This window comes from Microtus pennsylvanicus, chromosome 17 (genome assembly GCF_037038515.1).
Source record: "Microtus pennsylvanicus isolate mMicPen1 chromosome 17, mMicPen1.hap1, whole genome shotgun sequence".
NCBI lineage: Eukaryota > Metazoa > Chordata > Mammalia > Rodentia > Cricetidae > Microtus > Microtus pennsylvanicus.
The window spans coordinates 27,434,117-27,461,200 of NC_134595.1; the positions used below are offsets into that span (position 1 = coordinate 27,434,117).

At 54.2% G+C, this 27,084-nt stretch overlaps 1 protein-coding gene across 13 annotated transcripts in view; it reads left to right on the plus strand.

The window, feature by feature from the left end:
* Kif1a (kinesin family member 1A) overlaps positions 1–27,084 on the plus strand; it is an 88,427-nt gene that overhangs the window by 51,563 nt on the left and 9,780 nt on the right. For 3 of the 13 annotated variants that reach the window (XM_075952106.1, XM_075952105.1, XM_075952109.1), the window contains 15 exons: positions 924–1,061; positions 1,748–1,996; positions 6,698–6,816; positions 9,245–9,330; positions 10,150–10,288; positions 10,388–10,559; positions 10,723–10,813; positions 11,188–11,306; positions 11,989–12,044; positions 12,817–12,925; positions 13,366–13,432; positions 13,531–13,615; positions 15,712–15,817; positions 18,003–18,029; positions 26,222–26,336. In XM_075952106.1, coding sequence (XP_075808221.1) covers positions 924–1,061; positions 1,748–1,996; positions 6,698–6,816; positions 9,245–9,330; positions 10,150–10,288; positions 10,388–10,559; positions 10,723–10,813; positions 11,188–11,306; positions 11,989–12,044; positions 12,817–12,925; positions 13,366–13,432; positions 13,531–13,615; positions 15,712–15,817; positions 18,003–18,029; positions 26,222–26,336 — 1,678 coding nt within the window. Of the gene's footprint in view, positions 1–923; positions 1,062–1,747; positions 1,997–6,697; positions 6,817–9,244; positions 9,331–10,149; positions 10,289–10,387; positions 10,560–10,722; positions 10,814–11,187; positions 11,307–11,988; positions 12,045–12,816; positions 12,926–13,365; positions 13,433–13,530; positions 13,616–15,711; positions 15,818–18,002; positions 18,030–25,068; positions 25,093–26,221; positions 26,337–27,084 lie in introns of all 13 variants that reach the window. The other 10 variants (XM_075952107.1, XM_075952110.1, XM_075952114.1 and 7 more) reach the window with 5 other exon arrangements.

The window sequence follows — 27,084 nt, forward strand, 5'->3', positions numbered from 1 at the left end:
GGGAGGTGGGTGTGGACTTGGGGGTCTGTGGGTTTGTATGTAGAAGGTAGGCTCACGAATGAGTTGTTAATCTCTCGGGATTAGAGCAGAGGTTCTCAACCTGTGGGTCGGGACACCTTGGGGACGACTGACCCTTTCACGGGGGTCGCCTAAGAAAACACAAATATTTACATTACAATTCATAACAGTTGCAAAATTACAGTTATGAAGTAGCAACAAGAATAATTTTATGGTTGGGGTCACCACAACGTGAGGAACTGTATCGAGGGGCTGCAGTATTAGGAAGGTTGAGAGCCACTGAGCTAGGTAGAAAGGGCTCTTCCCGGTCAGTCAGGCCTCCTGAAGACAGCAAAACATTATTAGTAGGCACACCATTTTCTTGTTCAGTTTGTGTGTGCCTCTGGGCTCTCCATCCCTCCTGTGTCCTAGGAAGTCAGGAGGAATATAACACCATTCGTAGTGGATGCTTCTCTTCCTAGAAGGCAAACTCTGTGCCCTCTAGAGAGCACAATCTCATTTTCTTCCGCCTATATTTTTCCTGCCTGGGGGTGGGGTGAGATTTAAAAATGCTTTGTGGTCTCCATTCCCTTTCCTGCCTCACGACAAGAGCTTTCAGGACTGTGTTACCAATCCCGCTTCTGAGTTGCTGTAGGGTGTCTCCCCCACATCTCTGTCAGTTCTCCAGCTGTGCCCTGCCTTGTCAAGTCTGTTCAGCTCACCTTTTCCATCACCGGGTAGGACTTGGGAGGCAGTTGGGGTGACCTGCCATTGTCATGGGTTTCTAGCTGGCAGACCTCTGAGTCTGTGACCCTGACAGGACGGTGGCGATGGGACCAAGCTGAGTCTGATGCCCTAGGAGGAATGGGGTGCCAGGCTGCTTCTGGGCACTGGTCTGAGCCTACATGGTCTTTGAACCCCAACAGGCAACGCCTGGACCTGATGCGGGAGATGTATGACAGAGCCGCAGAGGTGCCCTCCAGCGTCGTTGAGGACTGTGACAACGTGGTGACCGGCGGGGACCCTTTCTATGATCGCTTCCCCTGGTTCCGGCTGGTGGGCAGGTGGGCACCTCCTCCCATCCTGAGAGAGAGAGAGAGAGAGAGAGAGCGCGAGCAGTGGGGTCAGAGCCCAGACATTGAGCTGCCCTGCCCTGAAGTCAAGAAAGAGCGATGTTCCACTTTTGTCCTTCCCTCCGCCATTCCTCATCAAGCACCTGTAGGCCCAGCTTTTTTTTAGGAGACCTGGGGTGGCATCTTGTCACCACTGCAGTCACCTACTGTGATGCGTATCCATGAGTGTGTGTGTTGCCCAAGCACCCCGGTGCCTGGAGCAGGCATTCTAAGTGACTAGTGTTTAGGGGGTGGGAACACAGAGGCTCCTTCCTTGTTTTCCAGTCTGGTGTCTGTATCTAGTCTCCGACCCCCATGTCATCCAAGGAGGTCCTCAAAGAGCTTTGGCTACGGCCAGCCTGGACCCTTGTTCTCGCTCATATATGTTGGTGGTGCTTTCCAGAGCCTTCTACTGATAATGGATTCTGTTGTCGTTGTTAGCTTGGGGTGTTCTGTTTTGTTTCCTCTTCCCAGCCCCGAGACTGGGCGCCTCTTTGTTCGTTGTCTTTTAAAGCAGCATTTCTTGGTGGTGGGTGCTTGGTTTGAAACAGAAGTCCTCCTTGTCCCGCCCCACCCTGCCCCACCTTCATCAGAGTAGCTGGTGTTAACCTCTTTCTGTCTTGTCGCACTAACCTCAGTTCAGTCATCTCTGGCTGCAACAGCTACCCTCTTCTCAACACATGCATGAGCGAGCGCATGGCTGCTCTCACCCCCTCCCCCACCTTCTCGAGCCCCGACTCCGACACCACCGAGCCTGCCGAGGAGCAGAGCATGGGGGAGGAGGAGGAGGAGGAGGACCTGGAGGACGACGTCTTTCCGGAGCACACGCTGTGCGACGGCCGGGACCCGTTTTACGACCGGCCCCCCCTGTTCAGTTTAGTAGGAAGGTTGGTGAGGTTGAGGCACGCATGCTGGGGAGGAACCAGCTCTTTTGCATAGGAGCACTGCTGTGGCAATCGATGGGGTTATCAGGGCAGACACCGGACCCTCTGGGCCAGCCAGGCTAGGGCTAGCTTCTGAGGAAACTGAGAAAGCCCGGCTCCCCTGTGTCTTCACAGCGGGATATATGCACATCTAAAAGATGGATATTCTGGCTCAACGGGGAAGAGTCTGGGGCCAGTGGCAGAGAGGCTGGGGCTTGGAGTTCAGAGCTACAGCCAAGAACTCCCCGTGCCCACTCTGGGTGGCTGGGATGGTTCCTGTAGTGGCTGTAAGAAGTGACCAAGATTCTGTGACCCCTTGGGCAGGGTTCAAGGGGCATTTGAGAGGGGAAAAAAGATATCCCCAGGAAAGATGCTCCAAACCCTTGTCTTGGGAATCAGCTTTATTCAATTGAGGTGCCTTCTGCTTACTCCACTGTTGTCCAAAAAGAAGGCACCCTATGTATTCAATGCTACTCTGTTCTGAGAAAAAGAGCGGGGCTGTGAGCCTCCCAGGGCAGGGGAGGAAGGGCCTCCACCTGTCTGCTTTAATTTTGTGGAGCCTAGCAGGTGGGAACAGTTCCAAGCCCCTGACCACCCATGCCAACGTGATGAGATGGGCACGTGCCCTTTGCAGAGAACCCCCAGCTGCTTACTTTCTGGAATAGGTGAGGGAGGCTGAGGTTGAGGGAGTGGGCTGCAGGGAGGCCCATCTAGTTGCTGGCTTCAGCAGTAAGGCGCATAACTTCAGACATGCTAGGGTTTGTCGCCTATCTGCTTGGAACGGATGCAGTCTTAGGAGTGCCCTCTTGTGGAGTTTAAGATTGGTTTTCGGACCGTGGGAGTTTCAGAACTCTTGATCTTGGGGCACAAGTATTGAAAGTTCAAGGCTGAGCCTGGTCCCTTACAGACTATGGACTTTCCATGCTTTTCCTTCCTTCCTTGAATGGAGGTGATGGTGTGAGAGCCCCTCTCCCTTTAGGGAGGTAGCAGGTCCCATATCACTGGCCAGGAACGTCTCTGATGTGTTCTCCTAACTGTCATTGGCTGATGTTAGCCATGATGAGCTAACCAGCTGCACACAGATGGGTAACCTCTCCCTCTGAGGTACCCTGGGTCTGGACTTCCACCCCGCTGAGCCTGAGCAAAAGATACAGATTACAGGCCAGCTCTGCACAGGCTCCCCTCTCTGTGAGCCTTGGGCTATAGTATCAGACCTCCTGTGCCTGCTGGACCCTGGGTGTGGTTCCAGGTGTCAGATAGACAAGGGGTCAGAAGACACAGAGGACAATGATATTGAGGAGACATGGGGTATGGGCTCTGCAGTCTTGTGAAAAGAGCTGGGTCCTTCCAACGTTGTTTCCCCCTCTTGTGGATTTGAGATTTCACAAAATGACCAAACTTAGCAAAAGTCATCCATGAGAGGCCCGGGCCCCTGTATTTGTGGGGTGCTCTGTGCAAGGCTTCATTCGGCAATAACCTGACCTTTTTGGTTTGGCAAGAATTGGCTTCTCCGCACAGCAGCTATGCAGGCCCAGCCCCGAGGAGGGCTCCACCTTGGTTTTCCTTTTACCCTCTGGTAGCTGCTGGCTCTCTCTCCAAAGCTTAAGCAAAATTGGGGTGCCCACTCTCGTCCCCTCTGGAAAGGCTTCCCGGGGTCCCAGCATGCGTTTCTGCACCTCACCAATCTGTGGTTAGCGCTGCCTCCTCCCTCCTGCCTCGCCACACGTGCCGCTCTGCCCGTCCTGCCCCGCCCTCCTCTCCTCTTTTGGGTGTTTAAGTCTGCTTCAAGGTACTCTGGGTTTGGACAGTCGTCTCATGGCTATAACCAGGGAGCCTCTTCTCACATCCCAGGTCTCTGATGGTTAGGTGTCAGGGGGCCTGGAGATGTGGTTGAGTTGGCTGGTGAAGTAGGCCCAGAGGCTCCCATTTTCTACCTCACTCACATCCAGAAGATGGGGGCAGGGAGGCAGGCACTGGAGAGAGGAGGATAAGAGTTAAGGGTTTAGGGGCCAGGGTCTGGGGAGGGTACTAGAGGGATAAATGTTGACCCAGCAAGAAGCTGCACCTGTTAGCTCCATGAGTCTCTTAGCTCAATGCTGGGCCTCCTTATCCGGGCCTCCTGTCTTTGCCAGTGTGGCTGTGATAGTATTCTACTGACCGAGAGCAGCCAGGTGTTCGACTGATGTGGCACACTAAGGTTGGCAAGGGCTGTGTTCTGACCCTGTAGCGGCTTACACTGTCTTCTAGTTGTTTCTGGTGCCCAGAGAACAGGTAAGATGAAGTCTAGAGTCTATGGTCCCCCTGAGCAGTGTCCGCCTGTGTGCCCTCATCTCCCAGGTGTGCTGGCTGAATGAGTTCCACTCAGAGTGGGGCACAGAAGTCTTCCAGATTCAGCTTGTAGCCCCTTCAAAACCAGTGCTGCCCCTGGAAGGCAGTCCAGGCCCAGAGATCTTTTCTAGCCAAATGACCCCACCACAGTGCCAACTGGGCTGGGTTGGTCATTTAGATCATGTAGAGAAAAGGGGGGCATTGCAGCATTTTTGTCCTCACCAACATCTGACCCCACAGCTGCAACTGGACCCATAGTTCCCATGTGATCTGTGTGGGGATCATGACGTCAAGGAGGAGTCGGGGCTTTGGTCACAAAGGGTCTCTTTCAGTACATGACCCAGCCTCCAGTGAGAGATTAGGGTTAGGATTAGATATGGGCAATATTGTTCCTACAGTTTGAATGGGGGCCATGGCAGCCTGGGTTTTCCCTCTCTGATGGGAGGAAGTTCTAAAAGATGGATATGCAAGATTGATTCGTGATTAGTTGCACTGCTAAGCAATGAGTGGCAGGACCGAGAGCTACCTAGAGGGTAACTTGCAGGTCCCATCCTAGCTCTGGCCCTTGCTGCCACCCCTGGGTACTGCCCAATGTTTTTATGCATCAGTTTCTTCTCTTGTGAAATGAGCCTGCGTACCATATTGCACCAGCTCTAACGGGCCATGCCAGACTCTACATCCATCAAAGAGGAGAGAGCACAGCTAGCTAAATTTTGGGGCATCACTGTTAGGACATAGTTGATAAGCTACCTTCCAGGTGTTGGGGAGCAGCAGCTGTCCCAGGATATGTATTTCTTCTTTGGGTCCTACAGTCTCTGGGGTCACCCCATTTTACAATAGGCCTCATAGGGAGCCTGGATAGCTGCCTGCTGACATCTTACTGTATGACCTAGGCACAGCCTTGCTCTGCCTCAGTCTCCCTCTCTGGGTACTGCTGCAGACCCCTAGTTCCGGACGGTGGGGGAGGGTCAAGTGGTGAGCTTCCCTATGGGTGCTCACAGAGCTGGGAGTATCTCCATAGCACCAATATGGCTCATCTGTCTAGCTCAGAACCTGGGCTTGATTCCAAGCAAGCTCTGTGCATCCTCTAGAGAGGTAACTTAGGTTATCAGGGCCTTGGGATGGCAGAGGTAGGTTTCAGTCTGGCTCGGGGTCCCTGATTAGCCAGCACAGGGCCTTCACCTGACCCCCAGGGTGGCTTTTCCCTCAAAGTCCTCTGTGGGCTCTCTACATCCTCTCCACAGCAATGCCCTGACTGGTGCCTTGAACAAAAAGGGTTTGGGCTAGTACTCTTCCTAGGGAAAGTGGGTCCCAGAAAGATAGCCCAGGGGGACCATTATGCCCTTTGAAGGTAGCTGCCTCCCACCCTCCGAGGCCTGACTTGGAAGATTTTGCTAGAACGACTTGCTGAAACTCTGTCATATATTAAAAACACAGAAAACCAGAAAGACTACAGAGAGGTTCTTAAGTCAGAAGATGGAACGAGAATGAGCTGTTGTCATGAGAGCAGGCAGATGACAGGGTCTCATTGGCCCGTGTGGCCAGGTGGAGGCTGCACATGGGCCAGTAAGATGGGGTTGGCTGTCCTGGACTGCATAAGGCTTAGATGATTCGATAAGGGGCTTGGGCATCCCTGAAGGTGTGGGGACTTCTATGTGACAGGTGCCCTACATCCCTCTAGGGACAGTGGGGAGAGGCAGGGTGATGGAGAGGCCAACTGAAGGAGCTCCAACAAGACTCTTGATATAGGTGGTGTTGTCTAGCAGAGAGGATCAGGGCAGTGCCCAGGCTTCTGAGTGATGGGCACACGCTTGGAGTTATGCCTGCCCCGAGAAGGGTGACACCTAGGGATGGGTTGTGTCTGACCTCCAGGTAAGCGGAGAGGGCACAGGTGTCTGTTAAAGGAGCTCCACAGAGGAGTTGCTTGATGGTGCCGTGGAAAGTAGACATCCGTACTCTAAGCGCTGAGGCTTTGTGAGCATGTCCCTGTTCAGCCCAGGTCCTCCAGCCCTTGAAGCAGGCTGAAACCCCTTCTTCAGCTGTTCTCTTCTCAGACAGCCACGTCCAGGCTGAGCTGGGCTGTGCCCTCCACTCACTGAGTTCCTTCCTCTCTGTACCTCCCCCTCCTGTCTCCTCTGAGCACTGAAAACCCTCCTCCCTCACCCCCCCTTTGCCTGTGCCCAGCCCACCTTGCTGCGTCTGTCCGTCCGCCCTGGCTGTCTCGCCGCTTCGCTCCGCTTTGCAGCTTCATGTTGTGTGTGAGCCGGCCTTGGTATCACTGTTGTAGCTCAGAGCACCTCCTGAGGGTCGCTTGTGACAATGGCTCTGCTCCTGCAGGGCCTTCGTATACCTGAGCAACCTGCTGTACCCTGTGCCCCTGGTGCACCGTGTGGCCATCGTCAGCGAAAAGGGAGAGGTGAAAGGCTTCCTCCGTGTGGCGGTGCAGGCCATCTCAGGTGTGTGTGGCTCCGAGGCCCTTGGCAGAGGTGGGGGGCTTTGCCTTTGCAAGCAAAGGTGGGAGGAAAAATATTGTGCAGGAGCCAATATGAAACTGACTTTACCCAGGACCCCTCAGCCTCCCTGTGGCCAACCAGGCAGGTGGGCAGGTGGGGCTTGAAGGAAAAGTATGCCAAGTTCTTGGTTCTGGCCTCTCCTGGACTAGACAGGGACATCTCAGCTGTGCAGGCTCTGCCCAGGATGTTTGAGCCTGCTCTGGCTTGGAATTCCCACCTATCACACAGTCCAGGTGGGCCCAGAGATTTCCCTGTTACCTTCCAGCGGCATGGACTGCCTACCTGCCAGCCCAGCCCACTCGCCACTTTCTCCATAGTCAAGGGAATCTGCAGACTGCTGGCCCCTCCCAGAGTGGCTCTCAACAGCTGCCTCAGTTTCTCTTCTATGTTCCTCCCTTAGGTCCTGGTCTCAGGCACAGGCCTAAGCTGGAGGCTGTAGACTCTCCTCATCGGTGGGCCTGAAAACAAAGGGTCCTCCATTTGTAAAAGGTGTACAGTTTCTCACTCCCCATCCCCCTGGAATAGCCGGGAGGTCCCAGGATTAGCGAGCTGCAGAAGCCCCTGGGCCTCCGTTTGCTCATCTGTAGTCCTATAATGCAATCCCTGTATGGTGAGAATGTTTGTAGGACTACCGAGAACAGTGTGAGGTCATGGTTCAGAAGGTAGCCGCAGGTCAGCGGTGACATCTGCTATATTGGCAGTTCAAAGCCTTCTTTTCTCTGCCCTAGACCGTGGTCTGTATACCATGGCTGCCCAGGCACCTGGGGACAGGGAGACAGGAACCCAGTGGAACTAAGTGGGATGCCGCAGGCTGGCCATGGTTAGTTTGGCGCTGGCTCAATGTGGGCCCCGGAGGATCTGGGAAGGCCGGCATCCCAATGTGTTACACACTCCCAGGTTCTCATATTGTTCTAGATTGTCACACTTCCCAGGTTCTCCTACCTCTAAGATATCATGTCCCAGCTATCTGCCTCACTCTCATACTCTCAGATTCACGATATCCCAAGTTCTTGCACCCCAAATACCACCAATATACTTGTACCCCCAGGTTCTTCTCTCCCCCAGGCTCTTATACCTCTGACCTTCCAATGCCTCTTCCTCCTCTACTCGGAAATGTCTAATCATTCCTTCCCTGGTATTCTGGCCACATTAGGTGACATTGGTTCTACTAATTAAGCTAATTGTGGGCTGTATTGCCACTCTCGCCAGCCTGTGATTTCCAAATGTCCTGCCCCGCCCCCGCCCGTTCCAACCTATCACCAGTCATGACACACTGATAATTGTTTAGATGAGCACAGACACTGTTTCCCCCAACGCTCAGGAGTGGGAACTATGACCTGGTAAAAGAGCCCAGACTTCAATACCACGCTGGCCTCACTGCTGGAAAGTCCTTGTTTAGGGGTGCCTCCTTCCTGGGGAGTTCCTCCTCCATCTTGCCAGGCCCTTAATCTCCTATCTGATCTAGCAGCTCCCAACCACACTGGGTAGATGTCTCCATCTTATCCAAATATTCCTCGAGGCCAAGGGACTCACCTACGTCCCTTGCAGAGGAAGTGGCTAACCTGCTCTGTTCTCAGTGAGAAGAGCCCTCTAGGGGGTCATCATTAGGATTGCTGGCCAATGATCCCATCTCCAAATTTAAGCTCAGGTCTACCTCCACTCTAAACCCAGTGGGACTCAGTGGGTCCCCCATGTATCAGAGGAGGGCTGAGAGTTAGAAAGGTGTGTGAGGCTTACTTAGCTCAGGCCTGTGAGCAGCCACAGCCCCGCTGTTCCCTAAGTCATATTCAGGAAAAGAGGCTATGATGAAGTCTGATCTGGGGTCCCCAGATCTTCTATGAAGGCAACTGGATTTTAGCATGTTTGGGGTCATAACTAATATCTCCCCATCTGTGGCAATGAAAGAAAGGAATTTAGGGAAAACACAGTCTTGTCACCCCTGCCCGGCCCTGTGGCCATGGGTTGGGGTCAGCTCATCCATTGAGCCCCATTGGGGCTGGTCCTGGCTATCAGATACAGTTGGCTGACTGGGTGGTGGCAGAGGAGTAGCCACACTGCTGGAGGTGACATAGTAGGGCCCATGAGCTCTGAAGAGGGTGGTGGAGAGGTGGCAGGAGCCTGCTGTTCTCCCTGAGCACCTGGGACAGGCAGGTCGGACAGGGTGGGGCTTTGTGGGGTCCCCGAGGCAGCACAGGCTGGTGGTTAGTGTGGTGACTCCTGAGCTGCAGGTGGTGATGTTGGCTGCTCAGGGCAGCTAAGAATCTGGTGCCTGGTTCCTATACCCTCTCCACGGTCCCAGGGCCATTTGGCCTGGCTCTGTCCACTATGGAAACAAGTTGGCCAATCGACCCCCTGCTTATTCCTCTTGCAGCTGATGAAGAGGCTCCAGATTATGGCTCAGGGGTCCGTCAGTCAGGGACTGCTAAAATCTCCTTTGATGACCAGCATTTTGAAAAGGTATTATGAAGACTTGCCTTGTATATTCCCTTTTCGACATAAACCTACGCTCTAAGGGTTTCCTGGCAGGGATCCATGGGCGTGGAGTCTTTTCTCTCTCCCCCAGTGCTGTGCCTGTCCCATCCCTTGCTGTCTAAAACACACAAGTGTCCCTTCCCCAGTTTGTCAGGACCCACTTGGTCCAATCATCTTCCCGAGTCTCCCACAGCAAGGCATAGAGACGGTGAGTAGAGGCAGCTTTTTAGAATAGGCACCCCCATTCTCTCTCCTCGGGGTTCCCACAGCATACTATATTTTCTACCATCCTTCTTCCTGCTTTCCCTCAAACCTGTGAGAATGAGAGCAACCCCATTGAGACCACCCTCTGACCCCCACAGAAAAGACTATCTGAGGAGATGGTAGAGGGGTTAAATCCATGCAGTGCCCCTCTCCAGCCACACTTACTAAGATACCTGGCTTAAGATCTCAGCCTGAGGATGTCCAGTATGGAAGAACTGCCTGTGACCTGCCCCCAGGAAGGCCCTGGTGCCCTGGGGGTAGAACTAAAGGCCAGGAATGGTTCCTGGTTCCCTTTCCTATGTCTCAGGCACTGAGGCAGGTGGTGTGTTCCTCTCAGGCAGTTCACACCTCAGCTCATGTAAACCAGAGAGTCAAGGTGGGCTGCTCATGGCAGTGGGAGGAGAGGCCTAGAAAGGTGGGTGCTTCGTCTAGGCTTCAGTGGCAAGGCCGGCTCAGGACGACCCAGGTCCCGGTGCACAGATCTCTGTGACAGCTTAGCCATCTGCCTCCTGGGCTTTCTCTAACTCTGTGTTCTCACAGTTCCAGTCTGAGTCCTGCCCTGTGGTGGGGATGTCCCGCTCAGGGACCTCCCAGGAGGAGCTGCGCATTGTAGAAGGCCAGGGCCAGGGTGCTGACTCCGGGCCTTCAGCTGATGAGGTCAACAACAACACCTGCTCAGGTAGGCGCGGCCTCACTGTGTGCGGCACGGATGTGTGGGAGCAGGGCTTGAAGCGCCTGGAACCTAGAGGCCCTGTCCCTCTGCCCTGGCTCCCAACAGCTGTGACTCCTGAAGGCCTCCTAGACAGCCCTGAGAAGACTGGAGCCCTGGAGGGACCCCTGGATACAGCCCTGGACCACCTCCGCCTAGGCAGCACCTTCACCTTCCGGGTGACAGTCCTGCAGGCGTCCAGTATCTCTGCTGAATATGCCGACATCTTCTGCCAGTTCAAGTGAGCCTGTTATCAGCACCCTGGGCTGCTTGGAAGGAGGATGGTCTCCTGAGGGGCGCGCAGCCCACATAGGCTGTGGGCCATGCAGCCTCACGTGATACCCAGTGAGACCACAGGTCCTTGCTGCAAGTCCTTGCTTCAAGTTCCTCTTCTTGATCCGCAGCTTTATCCACCGCCACGATGAGGCCTTCTCCACTGAGCCCCTGAAGAACACTGGCAGGGGACCCCCTCTTGGATTCTACCATGTCCAAAATGTAGGTCCTGGCCCTTATCCCAACACCAAGGGTGTTCCCTTCCTAAGCATGAGTTTCCCTTCCAATCCGTTCTTTCTCCTCTGAATGGACTATCCAGGGGGCTGTCTGGCACCAGGTTGTAGAACCTCCGGTGCCATGCTGGGGTACTGACGTACAGCTAGGTAGCAGGGGAATCTGTGATGTTTAAAATTGGAGCCTGGGGTCAGAAGAGAGGCCCTGAAAGCGTCTCAAAATGAGCCCTGGGTAGACACGGGCACCAGATCCAGGGATGTCATGGCTAGAACCGGTGCAGAGGGCTGGGCCGAGAGTACTGTGTTTTCATGAACACAGAACATTTTCAGATACGATCCATCCTTTCCCTCCTCTCCTTCTAGATTGCGGTGGAGGTGACCAAGTCCTTCATCGAGTACATCAAGAGCCAGCCAATTGTGTTTGAGGTCTTCGGCCACTACCAGCAGCACCCATTCCCACCTCTTTGCAAGGACGTGCTCAGGTCATCTACCTAGGCCGCCCAAGTGTTCCATGTACCTCTAATGTCCTCTCCTTAGCTTCCCGGCATAGTCAGAGCATGGGCCGTGCCTGCCGCTGCCCTTTGGGACCACTGTCGTCAGTACCTTGACCATCAGCCAAGCATGGGAGTCTTCCAAGGAATAGGCCAGGCTTTGCTGCCCGCTGGCCACTTCTAGGAAGGGAACTGCTGTCTGATCCCCCCAGTATTTGGGAAAAAGGGACAGAGGAAAGTCTCAGGAGGTGGGGGTGTGAGGTTAAGGGACCTGGAAGCCATCGCACCATGGGTCCAGGAGATGGGACAGGAATGGCAGCCACCCTGAGGTCTGGAAATGTGTTGACAGGCCTTTGCTCCTCTCCAACGCTATCTCTCGTCAGCTGAGCAGACCTCACAGCTGAGGGATGCCCAGGGTATGGGAATAGAAGAGGGAAGAAGCAGAGATTATTTGGGGCGCTGAGTCCCTGGGGCCTTGTGGAGCCTCTGGGATGGTATCTAAGGCCCTAAGGGTTCCTCTTCGCCTATCTAAGCATGTACAGAGACCTGGGTTCTTCCTGGGTCTGATGGGACAGGAAACTAAGGGACACATGAATGGGCTTCTGATCAGGCTGCCCTGCCCCAGGACTTAGCTACCAGCCTAGGTCTGCTCACTCTGACTTTTCCTCCACAGCCCCCTGAGGCCCTCACGTCGCCACTTCCCCCGGGTCATGCCACTATCCAAGCCAGGTAGGTGAGGTTCTCCTAAGTCCAGGGGCCCGGGCAGTGAGGGCCCCCACTATGGGTGAAAGTGTGGTTGGACCCCGCTGTGGGTGTAATGGTCTTTCAGGCTGCAGCTGATACAGCAGATGTCTTCTGGCCTGAGGAGTAGATAGTTTTTGGCTTTGTGCTCACCAGCCTGTCCGCAAGGGAGACATTTAGACCCAGTGACAGGTGGCATAATGAACACTCAGCAGGGACTCAGTGGAGGAAGGGCCCAGCACAGGGGCTGTGGACAGACATGGTTGGGCCCAGGATTACAGGGATGGGGTGGGGTGGGTAGAAGTGGTCAGGGAGTAGACATGTTGAGTTTAGGGCATCCCAGGCAAGTTGTGGGTGCTTGGCAAGACATACTTGGATTGATACATTTTGTTGTGTCCAAGTGTAGATCAGGTAACAGTCCAGGCAGAGGAGTCCTATACATTGGGAGGACCTCTGAGCAAGTGTCTCTGCTGCCCTAGCGGTACGTGGAGTCTCTAACCACCACCCTCACACCCACGTGTGTAAGGCCACATGCTCCTACTTGGGTGTAGAGAGCGTAAGTGTCCACACATCTGAGACCAGTACCAGGTTTCTCGTGCCTGACCATGCAGAGCTGGGGGTGACCTGGCCATGGATAGACCAGTCCTGGCCATGGGTAGACCAGTTGGGTATCTCTGTCTGGGCAATCGTTGCCTGTGCAGCCTTTGCTGCTCTCTGCCTGAGTGCCCCATCTCACAACATTGCTTTCTTGTCTTCCTAGTGCCCGCCACTAAGCTCAGCACGATGACACGGCCTTCCCCAGGTCCCTGCCACTGCAAGTATGACCTGCTGGTCTACTTCGAGATCTGCGAACTGGAAGCCAATGGCGAGTGAGTGGCTACCCAGAATGCCCATGTTGGGTGCCAGCTTGGAGCCTAAGAGTCTGTAAATAAAGAGGAGAAGGGCACTGGGAATGGTGTTCGGAATGCAGCTGAGAATCCACAGTGGCTAACATGGGAAAAGAGGGCCAGGCAACCCTGAACTGGTGTCGGGGAGGCCTGGGACCAGGTTCTCCTTGAGTGTCCCAGTCTTGAGGCACGGAGCACAGAAGTCCTGATACAGCTGTGCCCAGGTCATTGGGTATATAGATTTCTGACTTTTAAGGTACATGGGAAAATATGAGAAAATATGGGAGCTGTTATAGACAGCCAGCCCTGCAGGACCTGCTCTCCTGAAGGGGTTTTCAGCCCTGCCGACTCTGGGACCAGGTCTCGTGCTGTGGGTGGGCTGGAGGAGGGGCTTTGTATCTCACCACCACCATCTTTTCCAGTTACATCCCTGCTGTGGTAGACCACCGTGGCGGTATGCCCTGCATGGGAACCTTCCTTCTCCACCAGGTGGGAAGCCTTACCTGCCTTCCCCAGAGCCTGCCCTGCCCTGAAATTCCTTGTATCCCCACTGCCACCTGACTGTTCCCTCTCCTGGCATGTTACAGGGCATCCAGAGACGGATAACCGTGACACTGCTGCATGAGACAGGAAGCCACATCCGCTGGAAGGAAGTGCGAGAGCTGGTTGTGGGTGAGTGCGGCAGGCAGGGGTTACCTCAGGAGCAGGCAAAACCCTGGGATCTAACCACAGTTCTGTCTTGTGTGGGGGTGTGGCTAGGTCATGAAGTCTTTTTGTGATTCAGCCGATTGCCCAAAAGGGAGAGCCCTGGATCTGCTAGAGTCCCAAGTTTCTACCAAATCTGTGTTGCCCTTCCAGGGTTGTTGAAACCACAGTTTAACTTAAAACACTAGGAAACTACCAAGTGTCACAGTTCTGGAAATCAGGGTGCCAGCAACAAGCATGCTGTCTGGGACTATCTGGGACACTTCAGGGTCCTTCTCTGCTTTGTCTGGTCTTGGGAGGTGGCTGTGATCCTGAGTATTAGCTTGTGGAAGACTATTCCAGTCCTCGGCCTTATAGGGCGGGCTCCGTGTATTTTGATGGTAGGGCTGCCACACTCACCCCGTGACGACTTCAGCTTGGCCAATGCCACTGCTGTGCTATGGGGCCAGAGCTCTAGCACACCTTGCTAGGGAGGGCAAGAACACTGTCTTTCTCTGTGACCTTGTCTTTTGAATTCCCCTTTACCAAGCTGTTCCCTAGACTCTCATTGGGGGACATGGGTAGATACCTATCTCAGTATGTAGCTCCTCTACCCTGGGACCGAGGTATATCTAGAAGCAGCTCCCAGTCCTGGGTAGGCAAGATCTCAGGACCGGTGTCCTTAAACTGACCTGTCGTCCTGGGTCCCCACACACAGGGCTGTGGAGAGTTGGTCTGGGTACGAGGATGGACATTTGAGCTTTACAAGTGTGTGTCAGGGATCAGAAAAAGCATGAAACCTGCGATCAAAGTATCCTATGGGGAGAGTCCAAGCTGTATCCATTCCAAGGCCAAGATCAGACCTAGCACCTGGCTTCTGAACCCAGCTATCGCTGGAGTGGGGGAAGTTCTGCCTATGCTGTCATCTGGTGGTGTCCCATGCCACTATGTCCTCCCCCTCAGATGGACAACCCAGACCGCCTTAAATCTCATCTCTCTTCTTCTAAAAATGCAGACACCAAAAGCTGCCAATTTGGGGTGGCAGTGGGGACTTAAAGGAAGTGAGGGAGATACTACCGTGAACATTTGGTCCAATTTAGGTTATTGCTAATCCCCAAGCCTAGCATCCCTTACATGGGCCTTTTAGGCCCTGTGAAGTGGACACTGTGGAGAAAGGCCATCAAGATGGAGGAAAGATAACAGACCTTGGTGGCCATGAACTCCATATAGGTGGCCCTTTGAGGGATAGAGATGATCCTAACCCAGTCCCCATCTCTCTCTTGTATCCTGCCCGAGTCTCTCCTCAGGCAGAGAGCTCTGTGGAGGTCAATTCCCTAGCATTGAGTATCTTCTCTGGGCAGGCTCTCCTTGCCCTAAACTCCTACTTGTCATGAGTATCCCAAGTACTGGAGAGTTTGGCATCAAGAAAGGACCCTAGATTGTCCCCTCCCAGAATCCTTATGCAGCAGAGCTGCAGGGAGCTAGGCAGGATGGCCCAGAATGTGCAGTGGAGGAGAGGCAAGCTGGTCACTCTCTTGCCAGGGCAGAGAACCTATGAGCCAGACGTGGGCTCCTTTACATGAGAAGATATTTGCTTTCAGGCTGAGGAGTTAGGAGATGAAGTGTCTCTCTTGCAGACAGACAGATGGACACCAAAAGCAGGCATCTTCTCGGCCTGGAAAAGTGGTTAGTACATGAAGAGAGTATGCATGGACGATGTGGCTTCTCCCTTTGTTATTATCTTTAAGCATAAAATGGGGTACATTCACCCCTCATCTGGTTTAGGTTTCCTTGTCCCACAAGTAGAAAGGCCTGAGCTTGCTAAGCTAGGCAGCTGAGATCCACCAGAAAGTGTAGAGCTGAAAAACAGAACACAGCCCCTCTGCTGGAGGGGAGACAGAGGAAGGAGGCATTGGCCACGTCACAGGAACCATCAGGTCCCCAACAGCCTCCCTAGTGCCCCTTACATGGCTAACAGTCATGTAGGGAATCCACTCATTAACCTGGCTTCTGTCTAGCAGTCTCAGCATACCTGGGCCACTAGCCTTGCCAGGCATGACACCCGGCCACTGCCCTTCCCGCAGGTCGCATCCGAAACACTCCAGAAACTGACGAATCTCTGATCGACCCCAACATCCTGTCCCTCAACATCCTCTCATCGGGATATGTCCACCCAGCCCAGGATGACCGGTGAGTCACAAGGAGGGTGGGAGGATCACAACCCCCGCTGACCGGCTCGCACACAGGTCAACCACACCAGCCTATCATGGCCTCTACTCACCAAGGCACTCATGCCATGGCCAGCGCCAGGCCCACATTCCCTCTTTCTGACACCTAAAGAGACAGAGCAGTGAGTGGTGGCCCGTGGCCTCCGAGTCTCTCTGCTCCCTCAATTGCATGTCCCCCATCTCTGGTTTACACATTCACGTCATCCTGTCTCCTGAGGAGTGTCAGCGTGGGCTTGTCCTGTGCCTGGGGGTTTGTGGGTAGATGGTTGGTTGCGGGGGTGGGTGGGAGACCAACATGCAGGCCATGTTTCTGAGAACCACACTGGTAGGAGCAGGTCTGACGACTCTGGCAGGGAGGATGAGTGGGGATCAAGAAGGCAGTCCAGAGTTAGTTGGCAGCTCGAACAGAGGTGTGGCTGCTGGTTACCACGTAACACATGCTTCTTACCACTTTCCAAGCTCCAGAGAGTCTCAACCCCCATCTTCATTTGAACAGTAGAGGGGAAAGGGCCCCCTGAGATGTTCTTGGCAGCCCTGAAGGGTTTGCCAGGGTGCTTGGGTATGACAGAGTCGCACAAAGGCTGCCAAGGGCCAGAGTCATCCTGCAAGAGTCGTCATGCCAGGGCGGATGCCCAGCTGGACAAAATTGCCTGGGACACAGTCTCCCAAGGATTTGTTAAGTGTTTGGCAGGGGCTGAGCCTCAACACGGGTCTTCCTCAGTGACTCTGCCTGACCCAGGGTCAAGGAATCAAGAGCTGACCCAGGAGCTGTATCTGAGGCTATTTGTTGTAAAACATTTTTTAAGGGTGCAACACCCTTGGAGAAGCGTGGGAGGGTCACATCCCTGTGAGGGGTTGCATGGACCCAGAGTCCCAGGAGTGGCCTCTGTTCTTCCGACTTCTGCATCCAGAGCTCCTCTTCTGCACAGCCACATAGGGAGGGGCCAGAAGAGGTGCTCCCCCAAAGCACCAGAGGCAGCTTCCTGTTGGGTACAGCCAACAGGAGAGGATGGAGACGGGGGTGTGCCCATGTGGCTCTGGTCCTCACCCCGCACTTCCGGAGGTGTTTTCTTAGGAAGGTGATACTATGAGGGCTAGGCTGGAGTTCACCTCGAGAGATAGGAGGGGAGCCAGACTACTGTGTGAGGGGGACCTAGAACTTCCTCTGGTCTTTCATCTCCTGCTCTGCAAATGCACCCTGCTGAGGCCTAATATGGGTGCTGCCCCCTAGTGTTGGCCACTGTGCCTGGGCATGGGAGTTCAGGGCCACAGAGGCAAGGGTGAGGGCTGGGAGGGCCTGTCTGCCACTGAGTGCTAAGAGGTGCTTTGGGGTCTGGGAGTGGCTTAACCCCCTTGACCCCTGATCACCCACTGCAGGACATTCTGGGAGCCAAGGGGAGGGGTAGGACCAGGAGGTCAGTGGGTAGGTGGGAGCCTTCCCGACTTCCCTTCTAGTTGTCTCCTTGTGCTGAAGACCTTATTGCTGGTGTCTTCTTGTCATCCATCCCCCACCAGCCCAGCCATCCTTGACCCTGGCTAGGTAGGGGGCAACTATGAGGCCAAGACTCATTGTTCCTCAGCTGACAGGACGTTGGTTAAACAGGCTCAGGCCTTGCCCTGGACTGACTAGCTTCTGTCCTGTTCCCTGTCCAACCCCACACCTAGGCTGGAGGGCCTGGGTGCCAGGAGGAGGGAAGACAGATGTGGCCCCTCGCTTGGCTCTTGCCCTCGCTGTCCCCGCTGGTGCAACCCCAGCCCTCCCTACCCCAGAAAAGTCTCAGGCACGATCCTTAGCCCATGGCCTCCTCCCCAGAGCCCAATGGGGCCAGCTTCCTGTTCCCTGGACATGGCTGACATCCTAGGAGCCTTTGAGAGCCAGGCTGCTCAGAGATCAGCCACTCCATAGAGGCTGAGACTTGGGCCTGGCTAGCTCTGCCCAGGGCCTCAGGCTACCATGCGCTTTGCCACATCTGGGCCTCTTCCTGCTCCACGGTCCCTGCTTTGCAGCCCCTGCCCCTCCCCCGCCCGGCCCTGAAGGGGTTAGCCAGCCTCAGGCGGCTGCCCCCGCTGCCGCTTGCTGCTGTCCCCTGCTGTTCCACTGCCCACCCACAGCCCTTCACTAACGTGTGGTTGTTTGTGTTTTGCAGGCAGTTTCTTGATTCGGACATACCTAGGTACCATTTCTGTCCCTTGGTTTGATTTCAGCCTTTTTTCCCTCCCTCCTCCTTTCCTGGTCACCTACACAACCCTAAGATTTTAATTTTTTTTTTTTAGCTTTTTCAACTCATAACTTGCTCACCTTTCCTTCCTGTTTTCTCCCTCCTTTTAATTTCATTTCCTCGGAATAGCGTTCTGGTTTTATTTTAATTTTCCTCTCCAGCCCCACCTTCCTGGCTGAGTATCTCCCGCCTCCTCTAGCCTTCATTCCTGATTTTGGCTGCTTTTGTAGTTTTCTGCCTCTGTAGACACTGGCCGGCCTCCTGCTCCTCCCACCCCAGCCTTGCCTTTTCTGCTGACCTCTAGCCTGGCCACAGTGGGTGCAGGTTATCTCCCGCATGCAGGCTGGACAACCCGGCTGCTGGGCTGCACCAGCTCACAAGGGCCAGCCAGTTCCTGCAAGGGGCCATAGCAGGCAGAGACAGGAGCATGGGGAAGGGGCAGACAGGACCCACTGCCAGGAGACTCCGAGCTCCCATGTGCTCCACAGCTGCCCAGGAGCCCTTTTTAGGCCAAGTCAGGAAGAAGGACCTCACTCTAGCCTCACTACCCCAGCCATGGCCTCGGCCTTGGCCTCACTTCTTGGAAGTGGTAGGCACTAACTCCACAAGAAGACTCGCAGGCCTTTGAACGTGGCTTGTGCCCATTTCAGACTCACTTACTAGTGCTGAGTAGGGGGGATTGCTGTGGCCTCCTTTTACCTGGTCGAGGAAGTCCCTGAACACACTGGCCTATGCTGGGACTGTGATCACTGGGAAAGGACAACCTCCAAGTCCTGCGTCCATATTGGGTCCAGGGAGAACTTGGGGCTGTTCTGAATGGGAAGGCCAAGATGTCACCTTCTGGGCACTTGCAGGACGGTGGCCAGAGCTTCCTGGTGGTTGTCTGTTTCATGGGTCAGCTTTCTTAAAGTCACGAATGCTGCTTAAACCTTTAAGCCGCACTCCCTACATAGAGTTCTAGGATGGAGTGGGCTGTGTCCTTGTCGGGTCACGGCTGTAATGATCAGTGTGGACGGCATTCATTGGCCGTCTTGCCTGGGTACCTGGGAGTGGGGGCCCCAGAAGGAGGATCTATGGGGTTATAGAGCTGTGGTTCTCTGAAGCATATTCCCTGGGCCATGGATGTGGGACACCTGAGTTACTGACTCAGGTCAGTAACTGTGGGCCAAGAGCTGAGTATACACTCCCTGGAGACCTGGGGCTAAATGAGGCAGAAACCTCATCAAGAGACAATTGAAGTGGTGGCCACCCTCAATCAGGGGACATAGCCCTTTCAAGCCTGAGCATTTCTCCCTACCAAGATCAGCTGGGTGGGCTCCAGGAGGAGGTGGCATGTGGGTTGTGGAGGCAAGTGATCTATGCAGGGATGGAATAGAATTGGGCTTCTGTCTGCTGGCAGCCTCTGTGTGTTTGAGAGGTCTTCTTGATGGACCAGATAGCTCTAGCTACGAACATCTAGTGCCTCCTGGGGACTTCTGAATGAGCAAAGAGACACTGGCTCTGTGCAAAGGAGGAAGCTGGTTTCCTTCCCTTTGGTACTTCTTTCTCACGAGCTCTGATTATGCACCTGGGTTTGACCTTGGAGCTGACCCTCCCATTCTAAAAATAAATGTGTTGGTAACAGGCCTGGGCTTGGCCTATTGAGAGAGAGGGAAGGAAGGAAGAAAAGAAGGAAGAAAAGAAGGAAGGGTAGGAAGGAAGAAACAAAGGGCAGGAAGGAAGGAATAAACGAAGGAAGAGCAGAAAAAGAAGGAAGGAAGGGAGGGAGGGAGGGAGAGAGGGAAGGAAGGAAAGGAAGTCCTTAGGTTGGAACTAAAGCTTCCTCTTAAATCCAGTTCTACAGGACAGGAATCCATCGTGGTGGCCAGTAATACCATCAGGATCATGAAGGGGAAAAGTCTTATCCCATGTGATCCTGGGACCACACAGCTGAGCCAGAGGCAGCCTGATTAAGTCATTTGCTAACTAAAGAGGGACATACAAGTGCCAGAACTTTCTGAATGTTACTTCTGCCCTGCGGATGGGAAATAATGAGAGCTGTGGGCTGTGCTGTCGTGAATTAGCTGATTCATGCAAAGCTCTCAGTTCAGGCCCAACATGAGTCTCCCATCATTGCCACTGACAGTGGCATTTGGTGTAAGAATGCAGAGCCCCTAAACAAATTTGTGGTTTGTATCTTAACCGCTGAGGAAACCACACCAAGACACAGTGGGGGACACACAGGGACTCCAGAGAGTTGTAGAATATTAGCCTGAGTGTTTATCGCTTAATCCACATCTTAAAAGACACTCAATCTGACCTCTGTCCATCCGGTGCTCCTTCATACCTCACCTGCCCTGAGTTACGGGGTTCCCCTAGATGGGTATAAGGGGCAACAGGTCCTTCTGAAGCGTCCCCAGGAAGTAGAGATACAATTGGATCTTGGCTCTCTTCATCTGCCCAGCTTCAGAACTCATTTTCCCAATGCTCCGAGAGTTCTCTAACCTCCTGGAGAGGGCCAGATGCGGGGTCTCATGGAAACTTATTTTCCTATCTGTCTCCCCTGACGTATTTGTGAGCCCATAGCATTCACTCTTTCAGACTTCCCTCCAGTCCTGTGAGCTGTCTTTAGCTTGACATTAGGAACTGTGGGTCCAGAGACCCAAAGCCTATTGGATACTTATTCACCCCATCCCTGCTGCAGTTGGTGATTGAGCAGGCTCTGTCCTTGCCTTGAGGCCCCAGGGTTGGGGTAAGGGGGTAGCAAAGAACTTTGCATCGGGATTCAGCTCCTGAACCTCCTTGATGAGGGATGGGGGATGGGCACAATGGAGAGACAGCACCAGGAAGAAGAGATTAAACCAGGCTGGGAGTGGAAAGGGGTTCCATGCATACGAAAGGGGAGAGTCAGGCAACTGACCAGGATTTCCCGAAAGGTAGGTCTGGCCAGGGTCCTCTTCCAAGGACAGTGACTCTCCAGACTGGGCCTGGCCATGTGGGCCGGCGAGTCAGAAGGAAGTTTGTCTATCAGGTACAGAAGTCATTACCAGCTCAGGTTGCCTCTGCTGGGCTCTGGCCCCAGCCCTTGCCTGATAGATCTTGAAGAGAGTCACACTCTCTTCTGGGTTCCTATATGTTCCTATGGCCCATGTATCAGGAAGAGGGTCTCTGCAGCTGCATGCCTCCTATCTGGCCTGCCTGCCGTCCCAGCTCCTCAGCCTGCATCCTGGCAGGCTTCAAGCTCAGCAGCACTTCCTGCTGTAGGCACCCTCCTCACCTGTTCATCCCGGATCTCCCCTTTCCCTGTCTTGATATGGTGAATATGTCTTCAGGTTAGGATTCAGGCTCAATCATCACACGTCCCCCTAAGGATGGGACCCTTGAAGGAGCCACATGTGACCTTGAAGAGTGAGGAAAGTAAGCCAGGATGATCAGGACCCAGTCGGAGAAGGTGGAGAGCCACCCTTAACCTGCAGGGTGGGTTTGGAGTTCAGAAGGTGGCTGGTCCAGCCTCCCTAAGATGTTTCTGGTGGTAGCCTGGTTGTGATGCTGCCATTTTAGTTCTGGGAGAGGGTCCAGCCGCGTGTGGCCACTGTCCATCCTGGGCCTTCAGATCTGGAGCTACGGGTAGAATTTGTGCTTGGCTGTGTGTTGCACCATGTTCAGACCTTTCATACAGGATCTCCAAGGTCAGCTTTGGAACAGTTCCCCTATTCAATTTGTCATCAGTCATGCCATCAAGCCCCCATGGTGGAAGGAACTGTCCTGGTTGTAGCCTGGGGACTTGTGACAGCAATGAGCCTGTGAAGGGGCTTCCTTGGAGGACCTGGACCTCCCCCCCTGGAAACATACTTCTCAGGGCATTTGGATTTTGGGCTGCAGTCGTTATGTTCAGATCCTCGGGAAATCCCCTTGCACTGATGCCCGCCTTGTTTGCTCTCTGTGACTGGGATACCTTCAAGGCCTCAGAGACACGGCATCGTTCAAACACACTTTGATCACCGTCAGCAGCAGGCAGAGAGCTTCACCCAAGAGTGACGCCATTTATTTACAAGTTTGCATGGGAACCCGTGTGTCCTAGTAACCCACAGGCTTATTTAGGGAACACGAGCAAGAGGAAGACTCTTTTGTAAAGGTTTTTCTTTTTTTGGACTACATCAGGTGTTTCGAAACAGTGATCTTTAGTCACAATGATCAGTACCAAGAGACGTCAGTAGTAGGTTGACCAGACACGCTGGGCAGCTATCCTTGCGCCAGCACCTGTGGAAGCTCGCGGTTTTGACTGTCTTGTGACAGTCACTGCAGGCAGTTGTGATAAGAAGCCTCCCTTCATGGCTTCCTGGCTTTAGCCTTCATCCGTCATAGCTGACACAAGGGAGTCCATTTCAATCCCATCTTGTCCTCTGTTCTGCACTACCACAGACGGTAGGAGCTGGTGCTCTGTAGAACCTGGTGTGTTCATGAGCTGCCCTCTGGCGGCCAGGCAGGAAGTGCATCTGCCTCCACAAGGACTGGGGAAGTACAGGTTTCTGATTTACAAATGTGTGGTGGCATGGGATCACTTGGCCAGGTGCCTGCAGCCTGTCTGTGATAACAGAGGTAGACAGAGGGGGTGTCCCACAGCGCCCACTGTCCTCTCTATGGGCAGCCCTCGGATAGTGACGGCAGAACTCACCACATGGTTCATACCCTGCTTGAGCGCTATGCTCACCGTATCATAGGTCTGAATTTGGCTGTCCTGTTCGTAGGCTTGCAAGGGTGGCTGTGTCCCCTTAGAAGAGAAGAGAGCCACACAGTAGGCCTCCTGGTGTCCCTCCAGGTCAAGCAAGCCAGTTGGAGGCAGGACATTGCCTAGAGATCCCACCTATTACACCCTCTGACTTTAGAAGGAGTCTTGCTGGCCAGCCTTTCCTTTTGAAGACCCTATGTCACCTGCCCACACTCTGCATGGTACAGATTAGCCATTGCACATCCCTTCCATTGAATGGGGCCCCAGAAATGCTGCATCTATAGGGATGCCAAGGGAGTACGCACAGTAGTCACAGACTCAGGTGGCCCAGAGGGGAAACAGTCAGAGCAGTTGCTGATGCGGCTTGGAGGGACTTTACCTGCCCTAGGCCTGTTTCTTCAGCTGTATTTGGATGGGGAAGCAGAGCAGATAGCAGAGGCCATTTGGGCTCAACTGAGGTTCTCTGCTCACAGGAGACACCAGCCAGAGTTTCGGACTCGGTGGTATGGGGTGAGGCTCAAGAATGCACAGGGTAACGAGTTCCCGAGCAGTCCCGGTGTAGGGTCTTGGCTGTTTGGACTGCTCTCGTAGTGTGTCTGAGTGGCTGGTCCATTTCCCAACACTCTACAAAACTATCTGAGGTTGGGTGACTAGGAGAAGCAGGATGTTTGGGCTCAGAGTTCTGGTCCACTGTGGGTTGGTGGACTTGCATCTGGAGAAAGCCTCTTGTTGCAGAGTTATAAAGTGACGCGGAGTCCTCATGGGATCAGGAGCAAGAGGTTCATGTTTTGCTCTGTCTCCTCTTAGCCATCAGAGTTCAGCCATGGAGAGCCCCTGGCCACCATATCATGTCTAGAGGCCAAATCTCTAGACACCATCTTCCACCCTGCAGATGCCTCACAATAGGGCACACATTTTGATCCAGGAATTCTGAGGTCCCCCATTTCCAAACTATTGGCTAAATGTCAGCCTGGAAGGAATGAGAGGTTGTGTGGAAGAGATCCAGGCTTCCCCTGGGGTACCTGATACCCAGTGATCCAACTGAATCCTGAACTCCATGTGGAGTAAGGGTCCACTGCACCTCCACAGGCCTCCCCATTGTCCTTGTCTTGGGCTTTCCTATGCAGGACACCTCAGCTTCTCTGAATTCTATTTTTCTGCCTTATTGTTGATGGTAATAGATTATGGGTCCCACCTAATGGCCTGCATGTTTGGTGGAAGTCCCTCTTCTTCCCCTGAACCACCCCCAACTTGCCCGCCCTCAGCAGAGGCCTCAGGGACACTGGGAAGCTCCAGACCCTCCAATCCTTGGGGCACCACAGTCTATGTCCCATGACCTAAGTCATGGCTGGTGGAAAGTAAAGGCTCGCCACAAGGCCCTATGTGTGTAGCCCCCAGAGGACAGCAGGTGACCTCCAAGGCAAGGGACCGAGCATCACTTGGGAGTAACTTGCAAGAAGACTCATGACTGCTGATGTCGGAGCCTGTTCTGGTTGGCCACCTGGCTGCTGGGGGATGGGGCAGTGTCTGAAAAGGCTAGTCCTGCTACAGAAAATGGTCCAAACGGAGTCACACCTGCCTCAAATAGACATCTGCTGGCCAGGCCTTCAAGAGATAGCCCAGTTTGCTGGGGTTTGCAGCATCCTCCACCGATCCACTCAAGGGCCACCGTTTTGTTTTCTCTTACTTGGGCCTGGGTTAAGGTGGTTAATTTAGGCCCAGCTGGCAGGGCACCCCAGATAAGCTCCGAGACCCCACTAGCCTGGCCAGATTCATTCCTCTAGGTTTTTCACTCAGGTTTGAGAAACAAGGACAGGCCTGGGGCTCAGTCCTTGTGGGGGAACCCAGGCTGGGGAAGCCATACTTTTTACACACACACACACACACACACACACACACACACACACACACACACCCCACATTCAGAAGCTGCAGGCCACTTCAGAGACTTTGAAGGCAAAGAATAGTAGATGCAGGTGCAAGGTCCAAGCAAGACGTGACAGTGATGGTCCTACCCTAGCATCGTTGTAATGGTGACCCTGGCTCTAAAATGCCCCCCATTCCAACCCTCATGCTCTCCTCACCCCCATGTTAGCTCCTTGGTTCTGAAGGGCACCATGACCCTTGTGGTCATAGCTGGAAATGGTTTCGTAAAGCTGACGGGGCATCTGTGGGGCTGGGCTGGGGCTCCAGGGGGCCCCTCAGCAGCTGTGCTGGCCATGGAAGGCCTGTTCTGACGTCTCCCTCTCTTCTGTGTGTGTGCGTGTGTCCTGGCTGCGCCCTTAGCGTTTCCTTCGGAAATGACACTAGGTACAGGCACCATTCTCTCCTGCCCTCGCTTGCTCCACCCCCTCTACTCTGTCCCTTCCCCCTTTTCCTCCAGTGCTGCCTGCTCTTTGCCCTGTTCTGGTTGCCCGCTGTCTCCTCTTGCCTTAGACCTCTCCTTAGTGATACGTGTCTTACAGTGGCCCTGCCCAGCCTGCTTTGTCCCATGCCCCTGACCCGTTGACCCCGTATCCTATTCCCCGGACAGTGTCATACAGGAAGAAAGGCAGCAACAGTCAGACTCTCACATGGCCAGGCATCTCAGGGAGCCTGCTGGTGTCCTTGAACAGCCTGGCCATGAGGTGGTAGGAGAGTGTGCTGCCTGGGCTGTGAACTGTGTGTCAGCGAGGATGCTTGGATGGGATGGGGCTGTGGAGTGGCCATGCTGTGAACTGAGGCAAATCTTCTCCCTGGAAGCCCTGGAGATTTATGTTAGGATAAATAATACAGATACTGTCCCACGACAGCCGTCTTTCTGAGAGGGAGCCTATGGGGATTGTGGTGCAGGGGTCTCTATGGTAGAGGCAAAGTCCTGGGCTCCTGGTAGCCACCTTGAGCCATCCTGGGCAAATCTGAGCCCTGATAACCCCCAGCTGGAGATAGGGACAGAGGAAAGAGCCATGGTTGCTATTCCCATGGACCTGCTCTCAGGAGCCCAAGGGATGCTGTTCACAGGCCACCGTTTCCACTCCAAGCATCCTCCCCAGAGCCTTCCCCAGGCAGCACGAGTCTCCATGGAAAGGGGTGGGTGGTGGAGGGGTTAGCTAACTTGGGGAGATCCCTAGTGATGCCTCTTGGCTCAGACTGAGGCTGAGACAGCCCCCTCCCCTTCCTCTGCCTTCCTCCTTGCCCTTGGTGTGTCCTCTGAGGGCTCTCCCCTTCCTCCCAGTCCACACCGTGGAGCCGAGGAAGCTGGAGCCGGCAGGAAATGGCCCTATGGAGGCCCCTGCTTGGTGCTAGGTCTGAGTGAGGAGGGATCTGCCACCCAAGCTTCCTGACCTGTGACTCCAATGACCCCCCTGCAGTTCTGCCCTCTCTGTGTTTGTCTGCATGTCCCCGTTCCCACCGAGAGCAGCCCCACACGTTGTCCTTTACCTTGTCTGCTTTCTTCCAGGACCTTCTACCAGTTCGAAGCAGCCTGGGACAGCTCCATGCATAACTCTCTCCTGCTCAACCGTGTCACCCCTTACCGCGAGAAAATCTACATGACCCTCTCTGCCTACATTGAGGCAAGACACCCACATCCACAGCACTGCCCCCCATAGCTCGAGGGACACTGAGGTCCAGTGACCCCCCTCCAACTCTCTTCCCAGAGAATGTCTCAAGTCCTTGAGTAAACCCATATGCCTTTAATGACAATGCTCAAAATTAGTATACACCTGCATCTTTAGTGCGTGGATTCTAGCTTTGAGACTGCAAAAGGACTGCGTGACATCATTATTGCCTTACATCAATATTCCAGAAAGGACAAAAATAGAAGCTCTTTACTGCCACTCTTACCCCCGGGCCTGCAGCCCCCAGGCTATGGCCAGGTGTGGGCTGTGGCCCCTGAGTGCTTCCGCCTGGGCACAGCAGCAAAGGAGAAGTGTGGGGATGGTGGGAGCCAGGGCACCGCTTCTCCATAGAGACAGATCACTCTGGGTATCAGATGTGGGCTGCCTCAGGGGCAGTGACACAATTAGCCCGGGAAACACCAGTAAGGCCCCATCTTCAGAGCGCGTTTGTTGTGAGATGCCCACTGTGCAGCTGGAGTTGTCAAGCATCCGCAGGAAGGAGTTTGCTGTGGTCTTTTAGAGTCTGGAGTGAGAGTGGCCAAGTTCAGCTTTGAGCTACAAGAAGATTTCAGGCTCTGCCCCTGGTTTACAGTTACACAGCCCAGGAGCAGAGTAGGTTTAGTGCCCTGGAGATTCTTGCTCCCTCTGTCTTCAGCAATGGGGGGGGGGGGAGTCAGAGCCCTGGCTCCCTCCCCTAGGATTC